The sequence below is a fragment of the Silurus aristotelis genome (genome assembly GCF_946808225.1).
Source record: "Silurus aristotelis genome assembly, chromosome: 18".
Taxonomy (NCBI): domain Eukaryota; kingdom Metazoa; phylum Chordata; class Actinopteri; order Siluriformes; family Siluridae; genus Silurus; species Silurus aristotelis.
The window spans coordinates 11,827,593-11,854,244 of record NC_139591.1 but is presented as its reverse complement, the minus strand read 5'-3'; the positions used below and the strand labels follow the sequence as shown (position 1 = coordinate 11,854,244).

General features: G+C 36.2%; 1 protein-coding gene across 2 annotated transcripts; it reads left to right on the top strand.

The window, feature by feature from the left end:
- The first annotated feature begins 463 nt into the window (after positions 1-463).
- Positions 464-24,908, top strand: acads (acyl-CoA dehydrogenase short chain). Of its 2 annotated transcripts, none has more exons than XM_083569144.1 (10): positions 464-585; positions 9,639-9,802; positions 13,534-13,683; positions 13,981-14,092; positions 16,726-16,877; positions 17,746-17,916; positions 21,027-21,164; positions 23,826-23,921; positions 24,020-24,076; positions 24,158-24,908. In XM_083569144.1, exons 1-10 carry the CDS (start codon positions 558-560, stop codon positions 24,308-24,310), a joined length of 1,221 nt encoding a protein of 406 aa, XP_083425270.1. In that variant the 5' UTR covers positions 464-557; the 3' UTR covers positions 24,311-24,908. The 2 variants fall into 2 exon arrangements, with proteins under 2 accessions (XP_083425270.1, XP_083425269.1); XM_083569143.1 differs by having other exon boundaries at positions 23,826-23,925; positions 24,024-24,076.
- The last annotated feature ends 1,744 nt before the right edge of the window (positions 24,909-26,652 follow it).

Below are 26,652 nucleotides of genomic sequence, written 5' to 3'. Positions count from 1 at the left end.
TGTTTTTTCGTGAGTATTATCTGTGTAAATTTGTTCCCATTAGTAAGTCTTCAGTTCAGACTTTTTTCTTGCAATTCTGATTTTTTAAGTATGCTAAACCATGTTGTCGGCCTGGAGTTAGAAGCTATTGGTGTATAAACAAGGCCTCCTCTGAGGCTTAGTTTGATACCATGCGATTCTTCCAGTAACAACAAGATCTCACGGTTTGTGAAATCACGCCACAAATAGTCTTCTATGTCTAACAATCAGCCCTGGAGGAGAAGGAACAACTCAGAATTGCGAGAAAAAAGTCGCAATCAGGCAAACATTTTATTTTGAATGTAGCGGAAACGGGCTTCTATAGGGTTTTGTGCATACCACTTGAATTACTCCACAACAAACTATGTTTTTATCAAGTTGGGTTGTCTTTTTTTCTCTTGTATAGACTAGGCCTGACCTTAAGTCGTGTAGCAAGACCTTTAGCATAAATAATAGTTAAAAGATAGAAATTCACCACTAGGTGGCAGGAAAAATACATCAGCGACTTATTACATTAGCGACGAAGAAGGAAATCGAAGATGGCAGCAGTTTTTAAAGCTCGGAAAGGTCAGTAAGTGAATACAATATATGTAAAATGTGTGTGTGTACGTGTACACACAACAATATGTGAAATAATTTACACAGCACTTAAAACACACAGCACACACATCTCTACTGTATATATAGTATATGTAAGGTTGCACATTAGTTGCAAGTTGCACATAAGTATCTCAAGTGAAATAACACTGAGCATGCGCATAAATTATATCATCATTATTAATCAAGGTAATTTTATGTGCTTTATGTAGTTATACAGTATAATAAAGCTGTTTTGATCAGTAGGTAGTTCCTGTGAATTTGTGATCATTGTCCTTTTGAATCACGCGCTGACTTTTATAACCTTTGACCAACTTTCTGTGTTTGATATATGAGGGCAGCTGTTTTTATTACACGCTTCTGTTAAACATTAGCCAGAAATTTTGGTCCAAATCATCACCATCATGGTTTAAATATTGTACCTTAAAATGACATACTGTAAATCATCAATTGTTTGAACCTTTCACCTCTTATCAGAGGTGGGAAGTACCGGAGTACAAATACTTCGTTACTGTACTTAAGTAGATTTTTCTGGTATCAGTACTTTACTCCACTATTTATTTTTCAGACAACTTTTTACTTTTACTCATTACATTTTTACACAAATATCTGTACTTTTTACTTCTTACATTTTGAAAACAGACTCGTTACTTTAGTTTTAATCTATTGATTTGGTGAAATATAAAATATTTATTTTCACTGCGCGCCGATTTCAGCCGAACAACCGATTTCCTGCGCGTCTTTTTCAATCCGCTGGTGTATAAAGTCCTGACTCTCACTCTTTACGGAGATAAGAATCAGCAGGCAGAAGGCAGTAAGAAGTTTGGGGTTAATGTGGATGAGACAGAGGGAGTCAGTGATGTAAACATGACTGAGAACAGACACATTCATGATCATCATCATCTTTTCTCTGCTTGTGTTCTATATGTGGATCTTCAGCCTGGATACATTCATTCGGTAACATTTTTAATTTGTTTTGTATTAAAATATATATATATATTTGGCTGTCAAAATTAAAATTATTGTAAACGGCACTAAATGTTATTAACGCGCCATCAATTCAGCATTTCTGTTTTTACCATTTTTATAAAAAATTTTAATACATAAATAAATAACTAAATATAAAAGAGGCGAAATTAAAACCTTCGGAAAAAATTACATTTATCCACGACGTCCTTACTTTACTTAGATATAAAATAAATTATTAAACTCCAGATAAAAATATTTTTAATCAGTAAACTTTTGTTTTATTTTTGCGCCAAGTCTCAAATAAAACACCAAATCCGCCATGTTTACACAATTTACCCTCTAGGTGGCGTTTTGTGGGTTTTTCCCTCATAATGGCGACACAAACTACTTTTTACTTAAGTACATTTCAGAGCCAAGACTTCTTTACTTTCACTTGAGTAAAAAAGTTTAATCTGTACTTCAACTTTTACCCAAGTATTTTAAAACATGAATATCTGTACTTCTACTTAAGTAAAGGATGTGTGTACTTTTGCCACCTCTGCCTCTTATACATAACTATAGTTTTTTTGGGGTTTTTTTGTACTGCAACATACACGTTAGTGGGAAAACTTACATAACTTGCACATTCATGCAGTTATCATGTGGCATGTGGCAGCAGAACAATGCATACAATCATTGAGAAACAGGGAACAAGCTCCAGGCAATGTTGCATCGAACATTAGATTGTGAAGAATTGTGATCTTGGTGAATACTTGTGTTGGTAGCAGATGGGCTGGTTTGAGTTTTTGCAGAAACTTCTGACCCTACTGACACGTAATAATTTCTAGAATTCACAGAACGATGTTGATGTTGTTTCTTTTTTGATCTGATTGATGAGAGCAAACATGTTTGGTATGCCATAAAACAAATTATATAATCATTAGATATAATATATTTTACTGTAGCATATGAGATGCAATCTTAATTGCATTCCAGGTTTAGAGTTAATTTGCTCATTGCAAAACATTCTACTTCTTGTCATGTCTTGGGTTGCTTTGGACGCATGCTGCAGGTCATTGTCCATTTCACTGTGAGCTGACATCTAATGAATTCCGAAGCATTAGAAGAATGACTGATAATATTGTTTTCTTCACAACTGTCTCTTATACTTCCTGTGCAGCCAGACAGAGCTGGTTCTAACCAGCTGTCTGGTCAAAAGACACACAGCACAATCACATAGACACTCGCCTTTGCATAAGAAATGTAATGGAAGTGAATCTTGTATAACTTTGTTTGGAGATCAGAATTTGGAATAATGAATCAAATAAATTAAATAAAAAATCAGTGGATATCTTAAAGCTTCTTCTTCTTCTTACGGCTGTTCCTATTTTGGGGTTGCCACAGCAGATTATCTGTCTTCATTTCCCTCTGTCCTCTACAGCTGCCTCTTTCAAACCAACTACCTGCATGTCTTCCCTCACTACTTCCATAAATCTCCTCCTTGGCTTTACTCTTTTCCTCCTTTCTGGCTGCTCCATCCTCAGCATTCTCCTACCGATATACCCCATGTCCCTCCGCTGCACATGTCCAAACCATCCCAATCTCGCCTCCCTCACCTTGTCTCCAAAACGTCCTACATGCGCTGTCTCTCTAATAAACTAATTTCTAATCCTGTTCATCCTCGTCACTCCCAACGAAAACCTCAACATCTTCGAATCTGCCACCTCCAGCTCCACCTCCTGTCTTTTACTCAATGCCACTGTCTCTAATCCATACAACATTGCAGGTCTCACCACAGTCCTATAAACTTTCCCTTTCATTCTTGCAGATACCTTTCTATTTTCCTGTGAATAAACAAAATTTGATGGTCTTTAATTCCCATAGTAGGTTTTTAGCTGGTATAATATGGGTCACTTATTTATTAAAACAAAAATGCATGTTATTCACTTACTCTGAGTTTCTAACTTTCCATGGATTTCTAGTAACCCCAAGGGAGTTCTTTATTCTCATGGATGCAATTCCCTTGTGGCTCATGACGTTATTCAGAGCGAACATCCAGTAGAGGATTGCATTGCTGTCTGTTTCTGATTTGCTTGATTACCTCATTTGGACAACTTTGTTTCCCCCTAGAGAATTCATGCAAATAAAACCTTATGATTTGCCTCCACTTCAGATTTGACTGTTTTATTAATTACTGTTTTTTTTGGGGGTTTTTTTGGTGGTGCATTCTTGTTGGGAAACATTTAAAAGATGGCTTTTGAAAGGACAATATTAATACTGAAGTCAGTAAAATAACCACTGAAGGAGATTATTTATGTATGTATGTATGTATGTATGTATGTATGTAATGGTTTAAGTATTTGTACCGAATCTTTTCACACATGTGTAGTGTGGTGTCACAGTGGCTACTCACTCGGTACTGGAAATTAGATTTGGTTTGCACATGCATAAAAACGCTAAATACAGCCAGGAAGTAGCTAGCTGCTAACGCTAGCGCAATAGATTCTTTAGCGTTTTATGTCCAGCTTCAAGAATTTCTCTTAAAATTTGAAAATCCGGACAATTCCGTGTATTGAGGGAGTGAATGAATGAAAGATAGAAGAAGACATTTGTTAAGTATGCTGAAATAAGTAGAACAGTTAAAAAGATCATATGTTTAGAATTTTTTTTTTATTAAATGTAAAACAAACACACACACTTACATAAACATCAGTCTAACAAATGTAAAATATTTAATTTAATTTGCCAATTTAATTGATGACTCAATTTTATATAATAAAAGTGTATTGCATTAATTTGATTTATTTATTGACGTTTATAAATGTTTAAAGTTGTAAACTGTTTAAATTTTGATGGTCACAAATGTTAATAATAATAAACTGCGTTAATAAAAAACAACAAGCAATGTAATGTTTTGTATTTCTTCCCCCATAATATAAATAGGATTTAAGAGGCCACGTAGCAGCCAGATGCTAATAATTAAATGACCTTGATTGAGTGTTTATCAGCATGTGTGACCATCTTTATAAAAGCTTAAGTTCTAGAAGTTAATTAATTAATAACTCATTTCCAGACAATTTAAAGCTCATCATTCTACATTGAGGAAGAATATTCACTATTCATTGTTACTCTGACTGGAGAAATTGAATTAGAGAGAGATGAGAAAGAGCCTGCCTGCCTTCCCTTGTATACTCCACCAAATGGTCTTTAGCCAAATGGACTGCCTGATCTAGCTTTGATTACTGGCACCGTTTGTTTACTCTTTCCGGATTTCGGTACCAGTGTGGAGAGCTTGTTGGCTTGGGGAGGAAGGAATGGGATGCAGCTGACAGGATTGCAACACAACTGGCATTATTTAGCCACAAAAGCTTAATTTAAGCTTTTACTTATATTCATTTGAAGTCTGAAATTAAATTACAAAATATACCAGCAAACATCAGCATAGTAGATTCATAGTGTCATATATAAATATTAATATTTTTATAGATTTTAATATATATATATATATATATATATGTTCAAATACTTATTTTCCTCACTGTGTATGTATATATATATATATATATATATATATATATATATATATATATATATATATATATATATATATATATATATATATATATATATATATATATATATACAGTGAGGAAAATAAGTATTTGAACACCCTGCTATTTTGGAAGTTCTTCCACTTAGAAATCATGGAGGGGTCTGAAATTGTCATCGTAGGTGCATGTCCACTGTGAGAGACATAATCGAAAAAAAAATCCAGAAATCACAATGTATGGATTTATTCACAATTTATCACAATGTATGGATTTATTCTACATTTATTATCCTACATTAGATGCACCTGTTTGAGGTCGTTAGCTGCATAAAGACACCTGTCCACCCCATACAATCAGTAAGAATCCAACTACTAACATGGCCAAGACCAAAGAGCTGTCCAAAGACACTAGAGACAAAATTGTACACCTCCACAAGGCTGGAAAGGGCTACGGGAAAATTACCAAGCAGCTTGGTGAAAAAAGGTCCACTGTTGGAGCAATCATTAGAAAATGGAAGAAGCTAAACATGACTGTCAATCTCACCTCGTGGGGTCTCAATGATCCTAAGGAAGGTGAGAAATCAGCCCAGAACTACACGGGAGGAGCTGGTCAATGACCTGAAAAGAGCTGGGACCACCGTTTCCAAGGTTACTGTTGGTAATACACAAAGACGTCATGGTTTGAAATCATGCATGGCAAGGAAGGTTCCCCTGCTTAAACCAGCACATGTCCAGGCACGTCTTAAATTTGCCAATGACCATTTGGATGATCCAGAGGAGTCATGGGAGAAAGTCATGTGGTCAGATGAGACCAAAATAGAACTTTTGGGTCATAATTCCACTAAACGTGTTTGGAGGAAGAAGAATGATGAGTACCATCCCAAGAACACCATCCCTACTGTAAAGCATGGGGTGGTAGCATCATGCTTTGGGGGTGTTTTTCTGCACATGGGACAGGGCGACTGCACTGTATTAAGGAGAGGATGACCGGGGCCATGTATTGCGGGATTTTGGGGAACAACCTCCTTCCCTTAGTTAGAGCATTGAAGATGGGTCGAGGCTGGGTCTTCCAACATGACAATGACCCGAAGCACACAGCCAGGATAACCATGGGGTGGCTCTGTAAGAAGCATATCAAGGTTCTGGCGTGTCCTAGCCAGTCTCCAGATCTAAACCCAATAGAGAATCTTTGGAGGGAGCTCAAACTCCGTGTTTCTCAGCGACAGGCCAGAAACCTGACTGATCTAGAGAAGATCTGTGTGGAGGAGTGGGCCAAAATCCCTCCTGCAGTGTGTGCAAACCTGGTGAAAAACTACAGGAAACGTTTGACCTCTGTAATTGCAAACAAAGGCTACTGTACCAAATATTAACATTGACTTTCTCAGGTGTTCAAATACTTATTTGCAGCTGTATCATACAAATAAATAGTTAAAAAATCATACATTGTGATTTCTGGATTTTTTTTTTTTAGATCATGTCTCTCACAGTGGACATGCACCTACGATGACAATTTCAGACCCCTCCATGATTTCTAAGTGGGAGAACTTGCAAAATAGCAGGGTGTTCAAATACTTATTTTCCTCACTGTATATATATATATATATATATATATATATATACGGTCATGGCCAAAGTTGTTGGCACCCCTGAAATATTTCCAGAAAATCAAGTATTTCTCACAGAAATGTATTGCATTAGCACATGTTTTGCTATACACATGTTTATTCCCTTTGTGTGTATTGGAACAAAACAAAAAAAGGGAGGGGAAAAAAGCTAATTTGACATAATGTCACACAAAACTCCAAAAATGGGCTGGACAAAATTATTGGCACCCTTTGGTTGCACACCCTTTAGAAAAAATAACTGAAATCAGTCGCTTCCTATAACCAATAGGTTATAGGTCAATAGGTTTCTTACACCTCTCACCCGGAATTTTGGACCACTCTTCCTTTGCAAACTGCTCCAGATCTCTCATATTGGAAGGGTGCCTTTTCCCAACAGCAATTTTAAGATCTCTCCACAGGTGTTCAATGGGATTTAGATCTGGACTTATTGCTATATGTGTGTGTGTGTATATATATATATATATATATATATATACAGTGGGTACGGAAAGTATTCAGACCCCTTAAATTTTTCACTCTTTGTTATATTGCAGCCATTTGCTAAAATCATTTAAGTTAATTCTTCTTCCTCGTGAATGTACACACAGCTCCCCATATTAACAGAAAAACACAGAATTGTTGACATTGTTGCAGATTTATTAAAAAAGAAAAACTGAAATATCACATGGTCCTAAGTATTCAGACCCTTTGCTGTGACACTCATATATTTAACTCTCCATTTCTTCTGATCATCCTTGAGATGGTTCTACACCTTCATTTGAGTCCAGCTGTGTTTGATTAAACTGATTGGACTTGATTAGGAACACACACCTGTCTATATAAGACCTTCCAGATCACAATGCATGTCAGAGCAAATGAGAATCATGAGGTCAAAGGAACTGCCTGAAGAGCTCAGAGACAGAATTGTGGCAAGGCACAGATCTGGCCAAGGTTACAAAAAGATTTCTGCTGCACTTAAGGTTCCTAAGAGCACAGTGGCCTCCATAATCCTCAAATGGAAGACGTTTGGGACGACCAGAACCCTTCCTAGAGCTGGCCGTCCGGCCAAACTGAGCTATCGGGGGAGAAGAGCCTTGGTGAGAGAGGTAAAGAAGAACCCAAAGATCACTGTGGCTGAGCTCCAGAGATGCAGTCAGGAGATGGGAGAAAGTTGTAGAAAGTCAACCATCACTGCAGCCCTCCACCAGTCGGGGCTTTATGGCAGAGTGGCCCGACGGAAGCCTCTCCTCAGTGTAAGACACATGAAAGCCCACATGGAGTTTGCTAAAAAAAACACCTGAAGGACTCCAAGATGGTGAGAAATAAGATTCTCTGGTCTGATGAGACCAAAATAGAACTTTTTGGCCTTAATTCTAAGCGGTATGTGTGGAGAAAACCAGGCACTGCTCATCACCTGTCCAATACAGTCCCAACAGTAAAGCATGGTGGTGGCAGCATCATGCTGTGGGGGTCTTTTTCAGCTGCAGGGACAGGACGACTGGTTGCAATCGAGGGAAAGATGAATGCGGCATCTCTGGAGAGACCTAAAAATGGCTGTCCACCAACGTTTACCATCCAACCTGACAGAACTGGAGAGGACCTGCAAGGAGGAATGGCAGAGGATCCCCAAATCCAGGTGTGAAAGACTTGTTGCATCTTTCCCAAAAAGACTCCTGGCTGTATTAGATCAAAAGGGGGCTTCTACTAAATACTGAGCAAAGGGTCTGAATACTTAGGACCATGTGATATTTCAGTTTTTCTTTTTTAATAAATCTGCAACAATGTCAACAATTCTGTGTTTTTCTGTCAGTATAGGGTGCTATGTGTACATTCATGAGAAAGAAGAATGAACCTAAATGATTTTAGCAAATGGCTGCAATATAACAAAGAGTACAAAATTTAAGGGGGTCTGAATACTTTCTGTACCCACTGTATGTATGTATGTATGTATGTATATATATATATATATATATTTTTTTTTTTTTTTAACACACCTGTCACATACGGCACTGTAACCACACTAGAGCTCTGTACTATTGCTTTACTGTCTTTTTGCTGGGGTAAAAATAATCTGGGAGCCAATGAACCAGCATTAGACATGCTAAGACAACAATTTATATTGTCTTAAAATAAATAAAACATACACTATGAATAAAGGATAGAAAAAATATATAGATTCCACACTGGGCCTGATGGCAATGAATTACAATGATCGACACACAATATAAGTTTTACGATTAAACCACAAAGTTACAACAGATAAAAACAGAGTTTCAGTGGCTTTTAAACCGTTCTAAAATGCCCCAAGGAAGAGGCTGCAGAATTGTACAGCCATTTTTTTCTGCTCTAAATGTACCTCAAATTAATACTTTTCAAGTTTTTAATACTGTAATCAACATGGGCATTGACAAATGTGGATGCAAATGTAGGTTTATTATTATTAAAATCATACTAAACGTAGAGCATGAAGACAAAATATTGTTGTAAATGTTTTAAAGTAATTAAGGTGTTTTAAATTGTGGAAATCATTAGGACACCTAATGGAACTTTTGCTGTTTCATGGTGGTTTTTGGAGCCTAATTTGACACTTGGTGCATCAGTAAAGCAAAGGTTTAGTTTTTTTTTGTCTGACCGAACATAGGGCTTTGTGAATAAATGTGTGTAGGTCGGTAGGTATTCACTATTTGAGCATTTTAGTTATTTATTTAAATGCAGTAAACTGATTAGCTGTGCAGTAGGTGTGCCGAAGTACTGTAGCTGCTGATATGTGAGATTTAATTTTCATTTGTATCTAAATAAATCTGTACTGCTATTTTTATGTCATATATTTTCTCACAACCAGGCTGTTGTTTTCTCTGTAATTAATACAGGAAAATATATAAATTCCCACATATCAATCCAGTATGCTCTGTGTGTTGCAGTACTGAGCAGGGCTGTGAGATGTGGTGCTCGTTTCTTCACTCAGCTTGCAGAATTACCTGAACTTCATCAAATTCTGAGGCAGACGTGTCGGGACTATTCAGCAAAAGAACTTGCTCCAATTGCTGCACACCTTGACAAAAATCATTCTTTTCCAACTAAGCAGGTAAATAACTTGATGTACATATTTGTTGTAATAAAAATGCAAAATGTGTCAGTCAAGAATGTATAATGGACACTATGGTAGTTTTTTGTTGTTGTGAGTCACATAGAAATTGGTGTCAAGCGTGTCATGTGAATTTGCTCAACCCTCCCACTAAACCCTGCTATCAGCATTCACAATTTGATTTAGAACTTTTAGGTCCATAGTACAGCCCTGTAGTTCAATAGCACACTGAATATAATCACTCATGGTTATTTCTGTGAATTTTGACAGAATCAGCTAATATTATCTATACAGTCAACCCAAGTAAAATATACTAATACAAAACTATTTTGTATTATTTATTGTCTGCACAGACATCTAGGTAACTGGGCTTTTTTTATATTTTTTGTTTTAAACTTACTTTTTAAAACCTTTTTTAAACAAATATACACAATTATATACTTTGATTTTGAATTAAAAACAAATATTTGTTGTTAAATATGTAACCATTTAGGAATTACAGACATTTCCATTTTTTGAATTTAGCTACACACAATTATTTCATTTACACAACTGGCTATGGGGCTCAAGGGCCCAACAGTGGCAGTTTGGTGATTCTGAGATTTGAACTCACAACCTTCCGATCAGAAGTACAATATCAACCACTGACATACCACTTCACTTCCCACACCCATTCTTTACATAATCCCTACAGACTCAAAACAAAACAAATTAAATTAAACAAAAGTATTTTTTAAGTACTTGGACAATCAATGACTGCCTAAAGTTAAAAAATACATGGACATTACCAAATGTTAAGCTTCCACTCTGAAGATGCTTTGCAAGGCCTTTACTTCAGCCACCTTCATTTACAGCATTTTGCTGAATCTGAGCAGTGAGCTCTGTACATTTCAGAATTCTCCCTTCTATTTTTGTCAGCAGTGGCATCATAAATAATCACAAGTTACCCAGTTTCAGTGGCAGCTGTACATGTCCATGCCATATCAAAGCATCTGTATTTGACAGAAAGCTGCTTGTTTTCAAATAATCTAAATTTGGCTTTTTTTTTGTCCTTGAGTGTTAACAGTGTTTTTTATCTTGAAGTAAACCTTGTGTATTCACATTCATAAGGGAATCTTTAAATTGTAGACTTATGCACACAATTACTGTATAGGCTGCAGTGAGGGGATTTTACTTCACCAAGGAAAGAATTGTGTGATCCTTCACTTTAATTGTCTTAATGTTTCTGCTATATTTCTGCTAGGTCTGTTTTTTCCAGCCTATGATTGTCTTCTCTATTTGCATCAGCATCTCTTTGGGCCATCACTAGCTAGCACATACTCAACACTTAAAAATTAATCTTCAGACATTTTATCACCTCAATCATCATGAAATTAAATAAAGGAACATGAATCTAAAGGTTCTGTTGTTAATGTCTTGGTGCCAGATACCTCAGCACACCTTCAGAGGTCTTGTGGAGTCCATGCACTCGGCAGGTCAAAGCTGTTTTGGTGGCACATGGGGGAACTGCACGATATTGGGCAGGGGGTTTTATTGTTATGGACACAAGTAGTCCCAGACTTACGATTGTGATGCGTTACAATGACACCATCAACTTGAAAATATCATAAATAGAGACGTGGCCTAGACTACCTAGAAGTCTTAAAGAATGGTGATCAGTATGTGGTAGTATACTGTAAGTTGTTAATAATTTAACTATAGACAGGACATAATTTAGATCAATATACAGTAGGGGTGTAACGTATACGTATTCAAACCAAACCATTTTGATAAAGGGCTTTCGGTTTGGTGCACATGTGTATCGAATGCAATCCTTTTTATGTGCGGAACACAGTTAAAATTGGAGTTTCCTCAGGAAAGTGTTAAGTGGGGAATCACAATCTGTTTAGTCTCTACCTTGCATTTTAAGCTCAGTGTCACTGTTATTTATTTATTTTTTCTTATTATTATTATTTTTATAATTATGATTATGATTAATTATTATTATTAAAAAATTAGAAAACATACACAACAATGCCAGGGGTATAAAAAAGAAACTTGAGTTAACTTTAGTATCACTGTGGCTGCTCACTCTGTACCGGAAATTCAATTTGTAGTACTGTACAACAAAATACGATTTGTAGTGCATTGTATAATTTGGATTTGGTTTATGCTAAATCGTTGCCACTTCTGTTTTTACGTTTAGCAATATGGATTCCTTTGCATTTTATGTTCATTTAATGTTTCTTAAAATGAGAAAATCCTGACAATTCCGCATGTTGAGGGAATGAATGAATATAGGATGGAAGGAATGAAGACATTTGTTAAAATATGCTGAACATATCTGTAGAAAATTAAATGGTAAACACACACTTACACCGTCCAGGCATAACATTATGACATTATAACATTATGAATGATGAAGTGAATAACACTAGAAGAGATATTCACTTCATCATGGGACCTGTTAGTGTGTGTAATGTATATTAGGGAGCAAGTGAACATTTTGTCCTCAAAATTGATGTTTTGGAGACAGGAAAAATAGGCAAGCCTAAGGATTCGAGGGAGTTTGACAAGGGCCAAATTGTAACAGTGATGTAATTGTAGACGACTGCAGCTCTTGTGGACTGTTTCCGGTCTGCAGTGGTCAGTATCTACCAACAGTGGTGAACCGGCGACAGGCTCATGGGCAGGCAAGGCACATTAATGCACGAGGGGAGAGAAGGGTGACCCGTGTTGTCCGATCCAACAGACGAGCTCCTGTAGCTCAAATTGCTGAAGAAGTTAATGATGTTATTGCTCGATTTTTTGCCAGCAAAAGGGGACCAAAACAATATTAGGCAGGTGGTCATAATGTTGTGCCTGTCCCATGGCCATAAAGTTATGCCTGGTCGGTGTATATACACATATCTGTATTATCCAAATGGGGTCTTATTTGTAAACTTAATAAATGTAAACTTATTAAATTAAATTTTTACCTTTAATTTAATTCATTTAATGAATGTGCCAATTTGATCAATTACTCAATTTAATCGATATAATAAAAATGTATTGCATTCATTTTAATAATAAATAAATAAATTATTTATTTATTTATTTATTGAATATCATTTTAATAAAAAAACTCTTATATAAAATATTATTTTATATATTATTTAATCATGCAATTTTTAAATTCTTAAAAATAAAAAAACATTTAAACTGTTGATGTTCACAAATGTTATAATAATAAACTGCATTAAAAAAGACAAGCAGTTTTGTTTTGCATTTCTTCCCCCTGACTGTAACAAACTGTCAGTGTCAGTGTGTACGAGTGCCGGTACACAACTGGATGGCAGAGCTGGCTTTGTTTTGTTTCAGTGTCCGGTGACACAGATAAAAAGGAGAGCTAAAATTGGGTTTTAAAACACCAAAACCACAAAAAGAAAATACAGAGACAACTAAACTCTGTTGACGGCTGGCAAGAGAAAGGCATTTCACAAGACAGGAGATGAGTACATCCTGGCAGTGTTCCAACATATCCTACCGCATAGGCTGCTACGTTGCCTGAAAAGCGACAATTTAAATATTTTGTCTTTTTTTTTTAAACCATAAGATTAAAAACCATTAGATACCACATGCAATTAACTAAATTTTTTTCTGTTTCTGCCTTTATCTGCTTACAAATATTTAGTCTGTTGGCAAAACATATTTGGTAATATTTTTGCTTGTTATTCTTGTAATGTGCACTTTAGTTATAACTTGGTTTTTAGGTTCAGGAACTTGGAACAATGGGTGTGATGGCCATGGAGGTACCAGAGAAACTTGGGGGAGCTGGAATGGATTATTTGGCATATAGCCTGGCTGTTGAAGAGATAAGCAGAGGCTGTGCATCCACTGGGGTCATAGTCAGTGTCAATAATGTGAGTCAATAATCAAATGATCGATCTGTCTGTCTCTGTCTGTCTGTCTGTCTATTATATACATATACAAACACAGTTTATTACAACCTCCTGCACATTCTTTTATACTTTAAGAATTATTTTTTATTTTTTAGATATTCTAGTTTACTTGACCACTGGATGAAATCTGTAGAAATTAAATAATGACTAGGTTATTATGTATGCAATGTGTTATTGTAACTTTATGCTTACTTTTTTGAAAGCAACAAAACATAAACCATTTTAAAAAACTGTAATTTCAATTTAATTGTATTTCAGTCATTATATCTGGGCCCTATTCTAAAGTTTGGCACAGAAGAGCAAAAGCAGCAGTGGATATCTCCTTTTACCACTGGGGAGAAAGTAGGCTGCTTTGCTTTGAGTGAACCAGGTACATATTTCTGCCTTCATGTGCTTTATAAAACATCAGCAACTGTGAATGGGCTTTACATATGCAGGTCATCACCAAAAACCATGGATGGTTGCTCCTAGAACTGGTTTGACTTTCCACAAAGAAAATATGTTTTTATAATATTATAATGAAACACATTCTAAAATTTATTGAAGACTCAGTGACTGACATTTTTGTAGAATCTGGTCATTTGGGGTGTAATTTTGTCATTAATTTAGAATTGTAAATAATGTATTTAAATGTCCTCAGAATGATCTGAAAATTACAATGTAAAATCTGCTTGATTCATTAACATTCACCCCTTTAGTGTGAATGATCATTTAGAAGTAGTTACAGATTACAGTCTCGGATCTGTCTTTCTGGGTTATTTACGTTTTGAATTCAGCTGGGCTGTCGTATTTAATTTATACATTATCATGTATTTATTTTTATAGCAATGTTTTTTTTTTTTATTGTAAGCTTTTGAAAATACAATGCTGGTCCTAATTAGGTGTGGGTAATATGAGCAAACATTTATATCACAATATTTTCCACTGTCTAGACCAGGGGTCGGCAACCTTCACCACACAAAGAGCCATTTGGACCTGTTTCCCACAGAAAAGAAAACACTGGGAGCCACAAAACCCTTTTGACATTTAAATTGAAATAACACTACATGTAACGTTTTTTTTTTTTTGCTATGTATAATCAAACCATAATGTGTTGCATTTATGAAATCAATGAACTGCAGAGAGAATGAAATTACATTTCTGCATGCAACAAAAAAAATGTGAACTCCTTAAAAAAAAAGACATTGGGTTGAAGGTTACTTTCAAGTAAAATACTCAATGTCTATTTGAGTCCTTCTTGTATTCATGAAAAGAACGCCGAACATAAATTATCCCCGGCAGTAAACCAAAAATGCCATCCTCTTCTGTGTGCCGTCAACCAAAGTTTAAGAAGTCGCGTGCCGGTTGGTGTCGCACATTAGCGGCTGTGACGCATATGAAGAGCGATAAAAAACTTTAACACGTTTTATTTAGATTTTACAAGATCACCAAAATCTTCAAATTTAGAATTACATTTTAAAAACTAACGAACTAAAATAAAATACATTTTAATTAAATACTCATTATTTATTTTCCAAAGCCACAGGGAGCCGCAGAAGAGGGATGAAAGAGCCGCATGCGGCTCCGGAGCCGCGGGTTGCCGACCCCTGCTCTAGACGATATGGATATTATATTTTGATAGGAGAAAAAAAATTTGAATTATATTTTAGTAGTACTTTATTTAAATTACAGGCAAAATGTGTATTTTAAACTTGTATAACTGGAAAAATGCAGCGTTACTGATTTCATTGTAAATTCTTTCTCAACATTCGGTCTAACACTGTGGCAGGCATGTTTGGCTAAAATATTTATGGCTGGGGAAAGGGCTGCTGGAAGTAATTTTGAACAGGGGGTGCTGTGAAATTTTTATTTATTTTTTATTTTTTGACAAATAAAACCTATGGGCCTATTTAGAATACATTTTAAAAAATAACATAGGGCTGTGACGATGGCTCTTTTTTTTTTTTTTTACCACCGCGGTGGTAGTGGACCAAATACCGGCGGTGTTGCGGTGGTTGGGGGATTGTTTTGAAATAATAATAAAAAATAAAAATAAAAACCAAAGAAACAACACACTAAAGCCTGTAAAGCATTGAAATAAATATCAGTAAATACTGGTAACTTACATAATATAATAAAGTTGAATCCATTAAAAAAAAAAACACAAAGACGCGTTATAGCCTACCGCTCTGCGCTTTGAGAGGGATGTGGAACACGAGCAGGAAAGAGACCGCCGATCTCTTTTTCTGATATCTTCATGTTATTGTAAAAGGTATGAAGAGCTAATTTTATCTTCCACAAGGGCAAGGCATTTAGGCTATGTTTGCGCGCTGCCAGAGAAAGCCAAACTAAAATCACCCGCGCGTGTGAAACGCGCTTTACAAATGAACTTGAAAAATCAATATAATTAAAATAATCAAAATAATTACATTAAAATCCAAAATACACTTAATAGCCTACGGGTGTCAAAATCATTTCCTAAAATATTCATAAGGAATTTATATATTGTGCAAAATATTTTTAATAGGCCTACATTTTTAAAGAATCTCTCTTGCCAATAGGGGGTGCTGCAGCACCCCCAGCACCCCCACTTCCTGCGGCCATGGCTGGGGATCTTGTATCTTGGCTCCAGAGTTTGAAACAACTTTCTGAAACCTACTGTCTCCGCATTTTTATTATGTACCATGTCCTGCACTATGTGATGATATTGCATTGGACACAGTAAAGAACAAGTTAAACGCTCAACCTCGACTGTATTATCATTAGTAGTGTTCAACTTTGTAAAGAGTACCAAATTGAACAAAACAATCTAAATGGGGTTGTATATTAAAATGTTTGTCTTAGTAATATATGTATATAATCCATTTATTAATAAAATAACAAGTTTAAAACTCGGCTAGAATTCCATTACACCTTTGTTCATTTACTGCATGATAACAGGAATGTTTGTATGTTGTACTTGAATTTGAAAGAAAATCTTTGACAAATTTGTAATTTGATCTATGAGTATATTTGTTCTGACAGGCAATGGGAGTGATGCAGGTGCAGCCTCTACGCAGGCACGTCAGGAGGGAAATGAATGGGTGCTAAATGGCACCAAGGCTTGGATCACCAACTGCTGGGATGCGTCTGCTGCAGTTGTTTTTGCAACAACAGATAAAAGTTTAAAACATAAAGTACTATTCCTTGTACCCTAACATTTTTTAAATCTTTTTTTTATCATTTTTTCTAACCATTTTTCACTTGAAATTTAATTTAATCTTTGATCGTTTTAGTCCCAACTGGCTTAAATATCAATGTTTGAAGGGTCTCAGTGATAGTGGTAATATGTGATTAGCTCGTGTGATTTCTCTTTTCCATTTGAAGTATACAGCCAAGAGAAGATAATCCTGATCCTAATTCTAATCCAAACAATGTCAAAACGTATTAAATTATTTCCCAAAACTAAACCAACATTCAGAAACCAGGTTGGGAAAAATATGTGCACCCTTTAATTCATTAACATGTAGAATCACCTTTAGACAATAGCCTAAGGTAGGTCTTCTACTCTGTAGGAGCTTATTGGTTAAACTGTTTTGTACAAATGTTTACCCATTCTTCTTTACATTGCTTTACTCCTCTTTTACCCTCTTTTACACACGGCTTGTGTTAAGATCCTGCCACAGCATCTCAATATGGTTGAAGTATAGACTTTGACTTTTCCACACCTTGATTGATGTAGCCATATTGATTTTCTGATGTTTCAGATCATGGTTCTGTTGCATGACACAGTTTCATTGTTCTTTCTATTTTTTGTGATGTGGCTAATTTAACTTAATGATTGAAAATTTTTTCCTTAACATTCTTAATATAATATTTAACAATAGTCTTTTTTTTCCTTTTTTTCCCCAAATACACGTTCTTTACAATTTTCTAGAATCTAAGTTCACAAAATCTAAACTTTTTTGCTAGAAAACCCCAATATTTCTTGGTCATTACAGTTGACACTAAAGGTTATATTTGAATAGCATACAGAGAATTATGAAATATTATTTATATTCTTAGGGAATCAGTGCCTTCCTGGTACCTATGCCTCATCCAGGCCTTTCTCTTGGAAAGAAAGAGGATAAGCTTGGAATCCGAGCATCATCCACAGCTAACCTGATTCTGGAGGACTGCCGTATTCCACTGATAAACTTATTAGGAAAGCGAGGGATGGGTTTCAAGATTGCCATGGTAAGACAACTTTTTTGCAGTACGTATTGTCTGTTATTTTAACATAGTGTTTGCTTCTTGGTTCCCACAGGTGATTCAGTAACTGTTAGGTGACCATCTCTGAACAGTGAACCCTTAAGTTAAAAACACAAGCTATTACACACAATTACATATTTTGTGGACTGAAAAAGGATCGATTGTCACATTTATGTGTTTGATATTGTCCTCAAATTAAATTCCATAGTTTAAGGTCAAAATTAAAATATAAACTTATTCCCCCACACAAAACAGAGGTTAAATTGTATTTTTGATTAGACATTGACATGTGCCAAAAAAAAATATGCGGATCACGAACCAGAATTTCGTACGGATCAGTCGAGGCCCGGGTTACCAACGACCACCAGGTATTGTTAGCTAACAGGGTACCAGTGGAAATTGTGCTACTGTTGGCCAAAGGAGAGGAAGAAGACGTCTACAGAGACGGCAGGGAAAGGAGAAGTGTAGGAGAGTGGAGGTTAATGTGGGCACTTTAAATGTTAATACTATGACTGGTAAAGGGAGAGAGGTAGCTGATATGAGGAGAAAGGCAGATATGTTGTGTGTTCAGGAGAACAAGAGGAAAGGAAGTAAGGCCAGGAACATTAGAGGTGGCTTTAAACTGTTCTATCATGGTATAGATGGAAAGAGAAATGTTGTACAGGTGAGGTAAGAGTAAGAGTGTAGTGGAGGTGAAGAGACTTTCTGATAGGGTGATGAATGTGTATCAGACGCTGATCGATAGAATGGCTTTGGAGGTAAAGAATAGGAGGAGAGTGAGGATTGAAAAAAGAATAAGATGGTGGAAACTAAAGGAGGAAGACTGTAGTGTGAGGTTCAGGAAAGAGGTCAGACAGGGGCTCGGTGGTGGTGAAGAGATGCTGGATGATTGGGCAACTACTGCAGAAGTGATAAGGGAGACAGCTAGAAAGGTACTTGGTGGAGACAAAGAGGTGAAGAGGAAGAAGAAGAACTAAAATTATAGTTTTGTTTGCAATTACCGCTTTAATATGTTTCCTGTATGAATAAACTAATTGCTCACAGTGGTCAGGTTGGATTTTGGTCTATTCTTCTAAAAAGACTGTCTTTACATTTTTAAAGACAGTTTTCCACCTTCTTGAATCTTGAGATTTAGTTCCTTCTACAAATGCTCTATTGGATTTAAGTCTGGTGACTGTTCCACTTCATTTTTTCCTTCGGAACCAATTCAAAGTCTCCTTTGCAGTATGTTTGTGTATCATGTCTCATCCTCATCATCCTGATGTATGGTAACATATTCATCTCAAGAATTTCCCAGAAATTCTTGAGGAGTGGAGTTGGAGTAGTAGAGGAGTGGTAGCTCAGTGGTTAAGGCGCTGGGTTACTTATCGAAAGGTCGGGGGTTCAAGTCCCGGTATCGCTAAGCTGCCACTCTTGGGCCCTTGAGCAAGGCCCTTAACTCTCTGTGCTCCAGGGGCACCGTATCATGGCCGACCCTGCGCTCTGACCCCAGCTTCTGAAACAAGCTGGGATATGCGAAGAACGAATTTCACTGTGCTGTAATGTATATGTGACAAATAAAGGCTATTCTTCTTCTTCTTCATCTTCTAAGAACATGGCTCACGCTTCAAAATGCCTTTACTTCATTAATGGAGCCTTCTGGGGTGAGGGTGCATGGAGGTCATAGTGGTGAAGTGCATTGCCTATATTTGACAACTTTACCATCTGCCACCGTCTTTCTTAATCTCTTTACAAGTGGTCCTTGGGACTTTGGCTACTCTTCTGACTAACCTTCTGACTCCTTGATTAGACATCTTGTGGGGATCTTGTGCATGGGCAAGTGATGCTCCTTCCACTTGTGGATAATTTACCCAGTAGTGCTTAAAGAAGCATTAAGGAGTTGCAAAATCTGTGTGCTGTTGTTTTGTAGAGCATCTTATTGTAAAGAACTCTTTGCCTCTTCGCATCATGAGATGTTTGTAAACTTGCATTCAGAGATGGGCAAGCCTTTTTCTATGCTATTTTTTGTTAGGATGTTGAACCGTTTAATAAATATAGTTTTTCATTAATTATGATTTCAATTCCATATGAATTGCGGCATAGAAATGGTCTTTAATGATAAACGTTGTTGAATAGGGCTGGCCATTTCTCTTCCCTGATTTTTTTCAATTAATTAGAATTTAAGCTTTAAGACTAATTTTTTTCTTAAATTGAGGTATTGCTATTTTTTTAATAAAAAAAATGTTGATGCACACATTTATTCAGATACATTGTCATTGCAACAATGACAGAATAATTAAGAGAAACTATTGTCCAACCACATGATAGACAGCGCCCTATTAACCACTCACGTGTGAGAGCATTCTATAAAATGTAGAAATAGCATCATGGAGATAATGTTCACATCAGGATCATCTTGTGCCAAAGAAAGGTAATAACGTTTTCTCTGTGGCTTGGAAATGGTTTAAGAGCATATATGTTGAACAAACTTTTGTCAAATGCAAAATATGCCGAAAGTCCATTGCAACCGGTGGTGGCAGCACCACTAATTTATTTCAAGATTTGCAACAAAGACCACAAGATGAATGGGAAGAATGCTCAGAGTTAAAAGGTGAAAACAAGCCAACAGTCTGCCATCGAAGGGCAACAGGTCCACCTTAAATTGCTAAATGCCAGTTGTCATTAGTGGCATCATTTTCTAATGCAAAGATGTTTAACTAGAGAATTTGTTTTACATTTACACCATGTTGATCACTTTAAGTATGGCATGTTAACTAAAAATACAATGTTCCTTAATCACATGTTTTAATCATGGTTTCACATAAAAAAAAAAAAAAGACCAGTGTGAATCAAACATTCTAAAAAAATGTTCATTTTTCATCATATTGCCAGCCCTAGTGTTGATTATTTATGTCCATATTTATACAAGGTTTGTTTATGCCGCGGTAACAATGAATGCATTCAAGCTATGATTTTAAGCTGAATATGCACAAGTAACCTAAATATGGCAGAAAATGTTGTGTTACAGTAAATACCAGCATTAATTGTTTACCTTTAATTTCGCTGTCCAGTACAGTGCTTGTATAAAATCTGTTGTAATCTTTTTTGTATGACAGCAAACCCTGGACAGTGGGCGCATTGGAATTGCATCACAGGCTCTTGGGATTGCACAAGCAGCCCTAGACTGTGCAGCTAATTATGCTCAGAAGAGGATTGCATTTGGAGCACCGATTGCAAAGTTGCAAGCAATACAGGTTCAATACACAAACACCATTTCACTTACAGCGGGGAAAATAAGTATTTGACACATCAGCATTTTTATCAGTAAGGGGATTTCTAAGTGGGCTATTGACACAAAATTTCCACCAGATGTAGTCATCAAACCAAATATTGAATTCATACAAAGAAATCAGAACATTTAAGTATACAAGTTGACTCATAATAAATAAAGTGAAATGACACAGAATAAGTATTGAACACAATTTATTTAATACTTAAAAAGCCTTTGTTGGTGATTACAGCTTCTAGACGCCTCTTGTATGGAGAGACCAGTCGTCTACATTGCTCAGGAGTGATTCTGGCCCATTCTTCCACACAAATGGACTTTAAATCTTGAAGGTTCCTTGGGCCTCTTTTATAGGTGGTGGGCAGTGCCATTTCTTCTCCAAACATGGTGTGTAGAATGATTGCCAAAAAGTTCAATTTTGCTTTCATCTGACCATACTATAGTCTCCCAATAATCCACAGGCTTCTCCAAATGCTCTTTCGCAAACTTTAACTGAGCCTCAACATGCTTTTTGTTCAGCAATGAAGTGTTGCATGGATGCCATTGTGGTTCAGTGCATTGCTTATAGTTTTCTTTGAAACAACAGTACCTGCAGGTCTTCCTGAAGTTCTGCCCGAGTGGTTCTTGGCTCTTGGCGAACTCTCCTGATTATTCTTTGGACTCCTTGGACAGGGATCTTACGTGGAGCACCTGATCATGGCCGGTTTATGGTGAACTGATGCTCTTTCCATTTCCGGATAATGGCCCCCACAGTGCTCACAGGAACATTTAACATTCTGGAAATGCGCCTATAACCAATCCCAACAAAATACTTTTCAACGATAAGATTACGAAGATCTTAAGAGAGTTCTTTGCTTTTACCCATTATGAAGTCTTTCCTGTGTGCCTACTGGGTAATGAGAAGCCTTTATAGGCCTTTAATTAGGACTAAAGCAGCTGATATCAATTAGTACTGATAGGGGGCAGGGTTCCTCTCTCAATACTGACAGATTTTAGGTGATCTCCTGGCTTTCTATGCCATTTTGCACCTTGTTATCTTCATGTGTTCAATACTTATTCCCTGTGTCATTTCACTTTATTTCTTATGACTCAACTTGTATACTTAAATGTTCTGATTTCTTTGTATAAATTCAATATTTGGTTTGATGACTACATCTGGTGGAAATTTTGTGTCAATAGCCCACTTAGAAATCCCCTTACTGATAAAAATGCTGATGTGTCAAATACTTATTTTCCCCGCTGTATAAATATGGAATCTGAATGCTTTAAGGGTTAAACTGTCCAAAGCAAACCTATTGGATGAAACTACTGTTGAATAAGCCTGAGTGGACTGAAACAGATCCTGTTCTTACATGTGTTAAAATCAGGTGCATGAAGTTCATGAACTTATATAAAAAGTAAGATCTCAAGAAAGGCAGTAAAAAAAAATAAGGTCAAATGCAAAACACATAAACTTCACCAAATTGAAATGTTTTTAATTTGCTACACTCAGAAAGCTACCATCCAAACTGCATTAATAGTGATTTTGGTTTTTATTTTTTATATTACATTTTTTGCTAATGGCCCTGTAGAATCTCATAGGATACTTTTTCTAGTAGATATTTTTGCATATATTGCAGCACTCTCTCTGTATTTTTTTTTTTTTATCTATAAGATCATATACAAAAACATTGCCAATATATTTGCTTAAATCTATAAAATAAATTGTATAATGCGTAAAGTATAACATAAGAAAATCTTGTCAAATAGGCCGATTTCATAAAAATCAAGTCAAGTGGGTCTTATTGTCATTCCTCAATATAGCTTGAACAGTCGTGAAAAAAGAAATATACCCTCTTTGGTTCTTTGGTTTTCTTTACCCTGTACCCTCTTTTGAATTCTTTGGTTTTATGTACAAGGACACAATTAATATCTTCTGGTCCTTATCGGGTCTTTTTTTTTTTTTTTTTTAATAAAGCCAAAATGTAGAGACCTTGTGTGAAACTAAGTACACCCTTACTGCTTCCATAGGAATTAAGATGCTAAATGGTAGCCACATGAACAAACCATAAGACCCTGGAGTAATGTATTTTGGACAGACAGTTGATGGGTTTGTGCTAATATTTTATGTTTGGTGCTGGTGCTGTACATTATGGCCAAATATCTCCACTTTGGTTTAATTTGTCTGAAAATTTATTAATAGACACCCAATTTACTTTCACTTAATTTGGAACAGCTGCACACTTATGCAGTTTCCTAATCATCATGGTGGAAGCAACTAAATAAAATTAAAAAAATCAAGCAGATACTGGTCAAAAGCTTCAGTTAATATTCACATCTGATAAAAAATAAATAAATAAAAAAATAAAAAAATAAAGATTACAAAAAAAAATCACATCCAGTTAAGCTATTCCTGTGCCCATGATTGCATAAGATTTTGTTTTTACTGACAGGAGTGGAACACAATGTTTTCTGCTGTTGTAGCTCATCCACCTCAAGGTTTGATGTTTTGTGTGCACAAAAATGGCCACATGATTGGGTGATAACTAAATTATTTAAGTTGAATCTTCATTTTGGAAGCTTTCTAGGTATAAATTTATAGGTAAGACCTGCAACACTAAAAAACTTTTAACACAAATCTTTCCTCCAGTTTAAGTTGGCAGACATGTCTGTGGCTATAGAAAGTGCACGTCTTCTCACCTGGAAAGCTGCAATGTTACGAGATGGAAAGAAACTTTACTCGAAGGCAGGTCCCTTTTTTCTGTTATATAAATGGTTTCATGCTCAACAGTATATCAAATGTGATATAAAATGCCAATTTTTATCTTCCACCTTTTATTGTAGGAAGCTGCAATGGCCAAACTGGCTGCATCTGAAGCAGCAACCTTTGTTTCTCATCAGGTAAGAAACAACTCCACACTTAGTTTACTTGAATAGTTAATGGAAATTTAAGTGTCTAACCTCTATGTTTTCTAAATGAAGGCCATTCAGGTGTTAGGAGGAATGGGTTATGTTACAGACATGCCTGCTGAGAGACACTACCGTGATGCCCGCATCACTGAAATCTATGAGGGGACCAGTGAAATTCAGAGGCTTGTCATTGCAAACCAGGTTTTGAAGGAATACCAGCAATAGAAATCAATGAATACAGCAAATTCATGTCAACACTGCAACTCGTCAGCATTCTTAAATTACTTTTAACTGAAAACCTGGGGGTACTTATATTGTCACAAATACACTGTAAATGGTTTGCCTAAGTTATTTTTGGATATTTAAGGCTAAATCTTCAACTTTCAGAAGAGCAGAGAATAGACCCTGTAAACTGTACATTTTTAATTCCGCAAGAGGGCAGCAGAGTGCTGTGCTGCTTGCGTTTGCTAATGCAGGATCTGATTTTACTGTTCACAAGTTTGTCATTAGAAAGAGTCTCATAATGAAAGGTTTTCATACATACTTTGTTTAAAAAGTGTATGGATTTTGGTTGCACATTATTATCAATACATACAAAAGATTACATAAATTAAACCATTAGAGGATTGAATGCAATTAATTAAATTAGAGTATATTGTAGTTTTTTTTATTATTTTTTTATTGGATGCGTTCACATTTGTGTGTTATAATGATATTGAAGTATTCCCATCACTTAAACTGCCAGGTGGAAGAAGAATAAAAGCTGCTTATGGACATGATTAGAACATTTTTCAATTTTGGTATGATTAAAAACATAACACCACCTTGTCATTGATTAGTTTGTTATAACTACTAATGTGTTTTATTCTATACTAAATACTTTTTGGTAACCTTTTAAATTTGGTTCCTGTCAAGGTTTCCTCTTCATGCAATCTTATGAAGTTTTTCCTTGCTTTACTACTATACTACTAATAGGGCCAAAATTGTTGGCACCCCTGAAATTTTTCCAGGAAATCAAGTATTTCTCACACAAAAGTATTGCATTAACACGTTTTGCTATACACATGTTTATTCCCTTTGTGTGTATTGGAACAAAACAAAAAAAGGGAGGGGAAAAAAGCAAATTTGACATAATGTTACACAAAACTCCAAAAATGGGCTGGACAAAATTATTGGTACCCTTTCAAAATTGTGGATAAATAAGATTGTTTCAAGCATGTGATGCTCCTTTAAACTCACCTGGGGCAAGTAACAGGTGTGGGCAATATAAAAATCACACCTGAAAGCAGATAAAAAGGAGAGAAGTTCACTTAGTCTTTGCATTGTGTGTGCCACACTAAGCATTGACAACAGAAAGAGCAGAAGAGAACTGTGTGAGGACTTGAGAACCAAAATGGTAAAAAAAAAATATCAACAATCTCAAGGTTACAAGTCCATCTCCAGAGATCTAGATTTGCCTTTGTCCACAGTGCGCAACATTATCAAGAAGTTTGCAACCCATGGCACTGTAGCTAATCTCCCTGGGCATGACGGAAGAGAAAAATTGATGAAAGGTTGCAACGCAGGATAGTCTGGATGGTGGATAAGCAGCCCCAAACAAGTTTCAAAGAAATTCAAGTTGTCCTGCAAGCTCAGGGAGCTTCAGTGTCAATGCGAACTATCCGTCGACATTTAAATGAAATTAAACGCTATGGCAGGAGACCCAGGAGGACCCCACTGCTGACACCGAGACATAAAAAAAGCAAGACTACAGTTTGCCAAAAATGTACTTGAGTAAGCCAAAATCCTTTTGGGAAAACGTCTTGTGGACAGATAAGACCAAGATAGAGCTTTTTGGTAAAGCACATCATTCTACTGTTTACCCAAAACGGAATGAGGTCTACAAAGAAAAGAACACAGTACCTACAGTCAAATATGGTGGCAGTTTAAAGATGTTCAGGGGGTTGTTTTGCTGCCTCTGGCACTGGGTGCCTTGTGTGTGTGCAAGGCATAGTGAAATCTGAGGATTACCAAAGGATTTTGGGGCGCAGTGTAGGGCCCAGTGTCAGAAAGCTGAGTTTGCGTTCGAGATCTTGGGTCTTCCAGCAGGACAATGACCCCAAACATACTTCAAAAAGCACCCAGAAATGGATGGCAAAAAAGCACTGGAGAGTTCTGAAGTGGCCAGCAATGAGTCCAGACCTAAATCCCATTTAACACCTGTGGAGAGATCTTAAAATTGCTGTTGGGAAAACGCACCCTTCCAATATGAGACATCTGGAGCAGTTTGCAAAGGAAAAGTTGTCCAAAATTCCGGGTGAGAGGTGTAAGAAACTTATAGATGGTTATAGGAAGCAAATGATTTCAGTTATTTTTTCTTTACTTTCACATTAATCTGAAAAAGTGTTATTTGCACCTCATACCCTGATGCCCCAAAGGGTTCAACTCTAGAATTACATTTGCATTTATGACCTTTGGCAGACACCCTTATCCAGAGCGATTTACAAAGTTCTTTCTCCATCCAAGAAGTCTCCATCAATAAATACATTATTAGAATATAATCAGTCTCAAAATAAGAGAAAAGTTAA

Excerpts from the sequence above, each read along its gene's own strand:
- acads (XM_083569144.1), top strand. The coding sequence starts at position 558 with ATGGCAGCAGTTTTTAAAGCTCGGAAAG. Across the intron at positions 586-9,638 it reads AGTTTTTAAAGCTCGGAAAG|TACTGAGCAGGGCTGTGAGA; the intron begins GTCAGTAAGTGA and ends TGTGTGTTGCAG. Across the intron at positions 16,878-17,745 it reads ATAAAAGTTTAAAACATAAA|GGAATCAGTGCCTTCCTGGT; the intron begins GTACTATTCCTT and ends TTATATTCTTAG.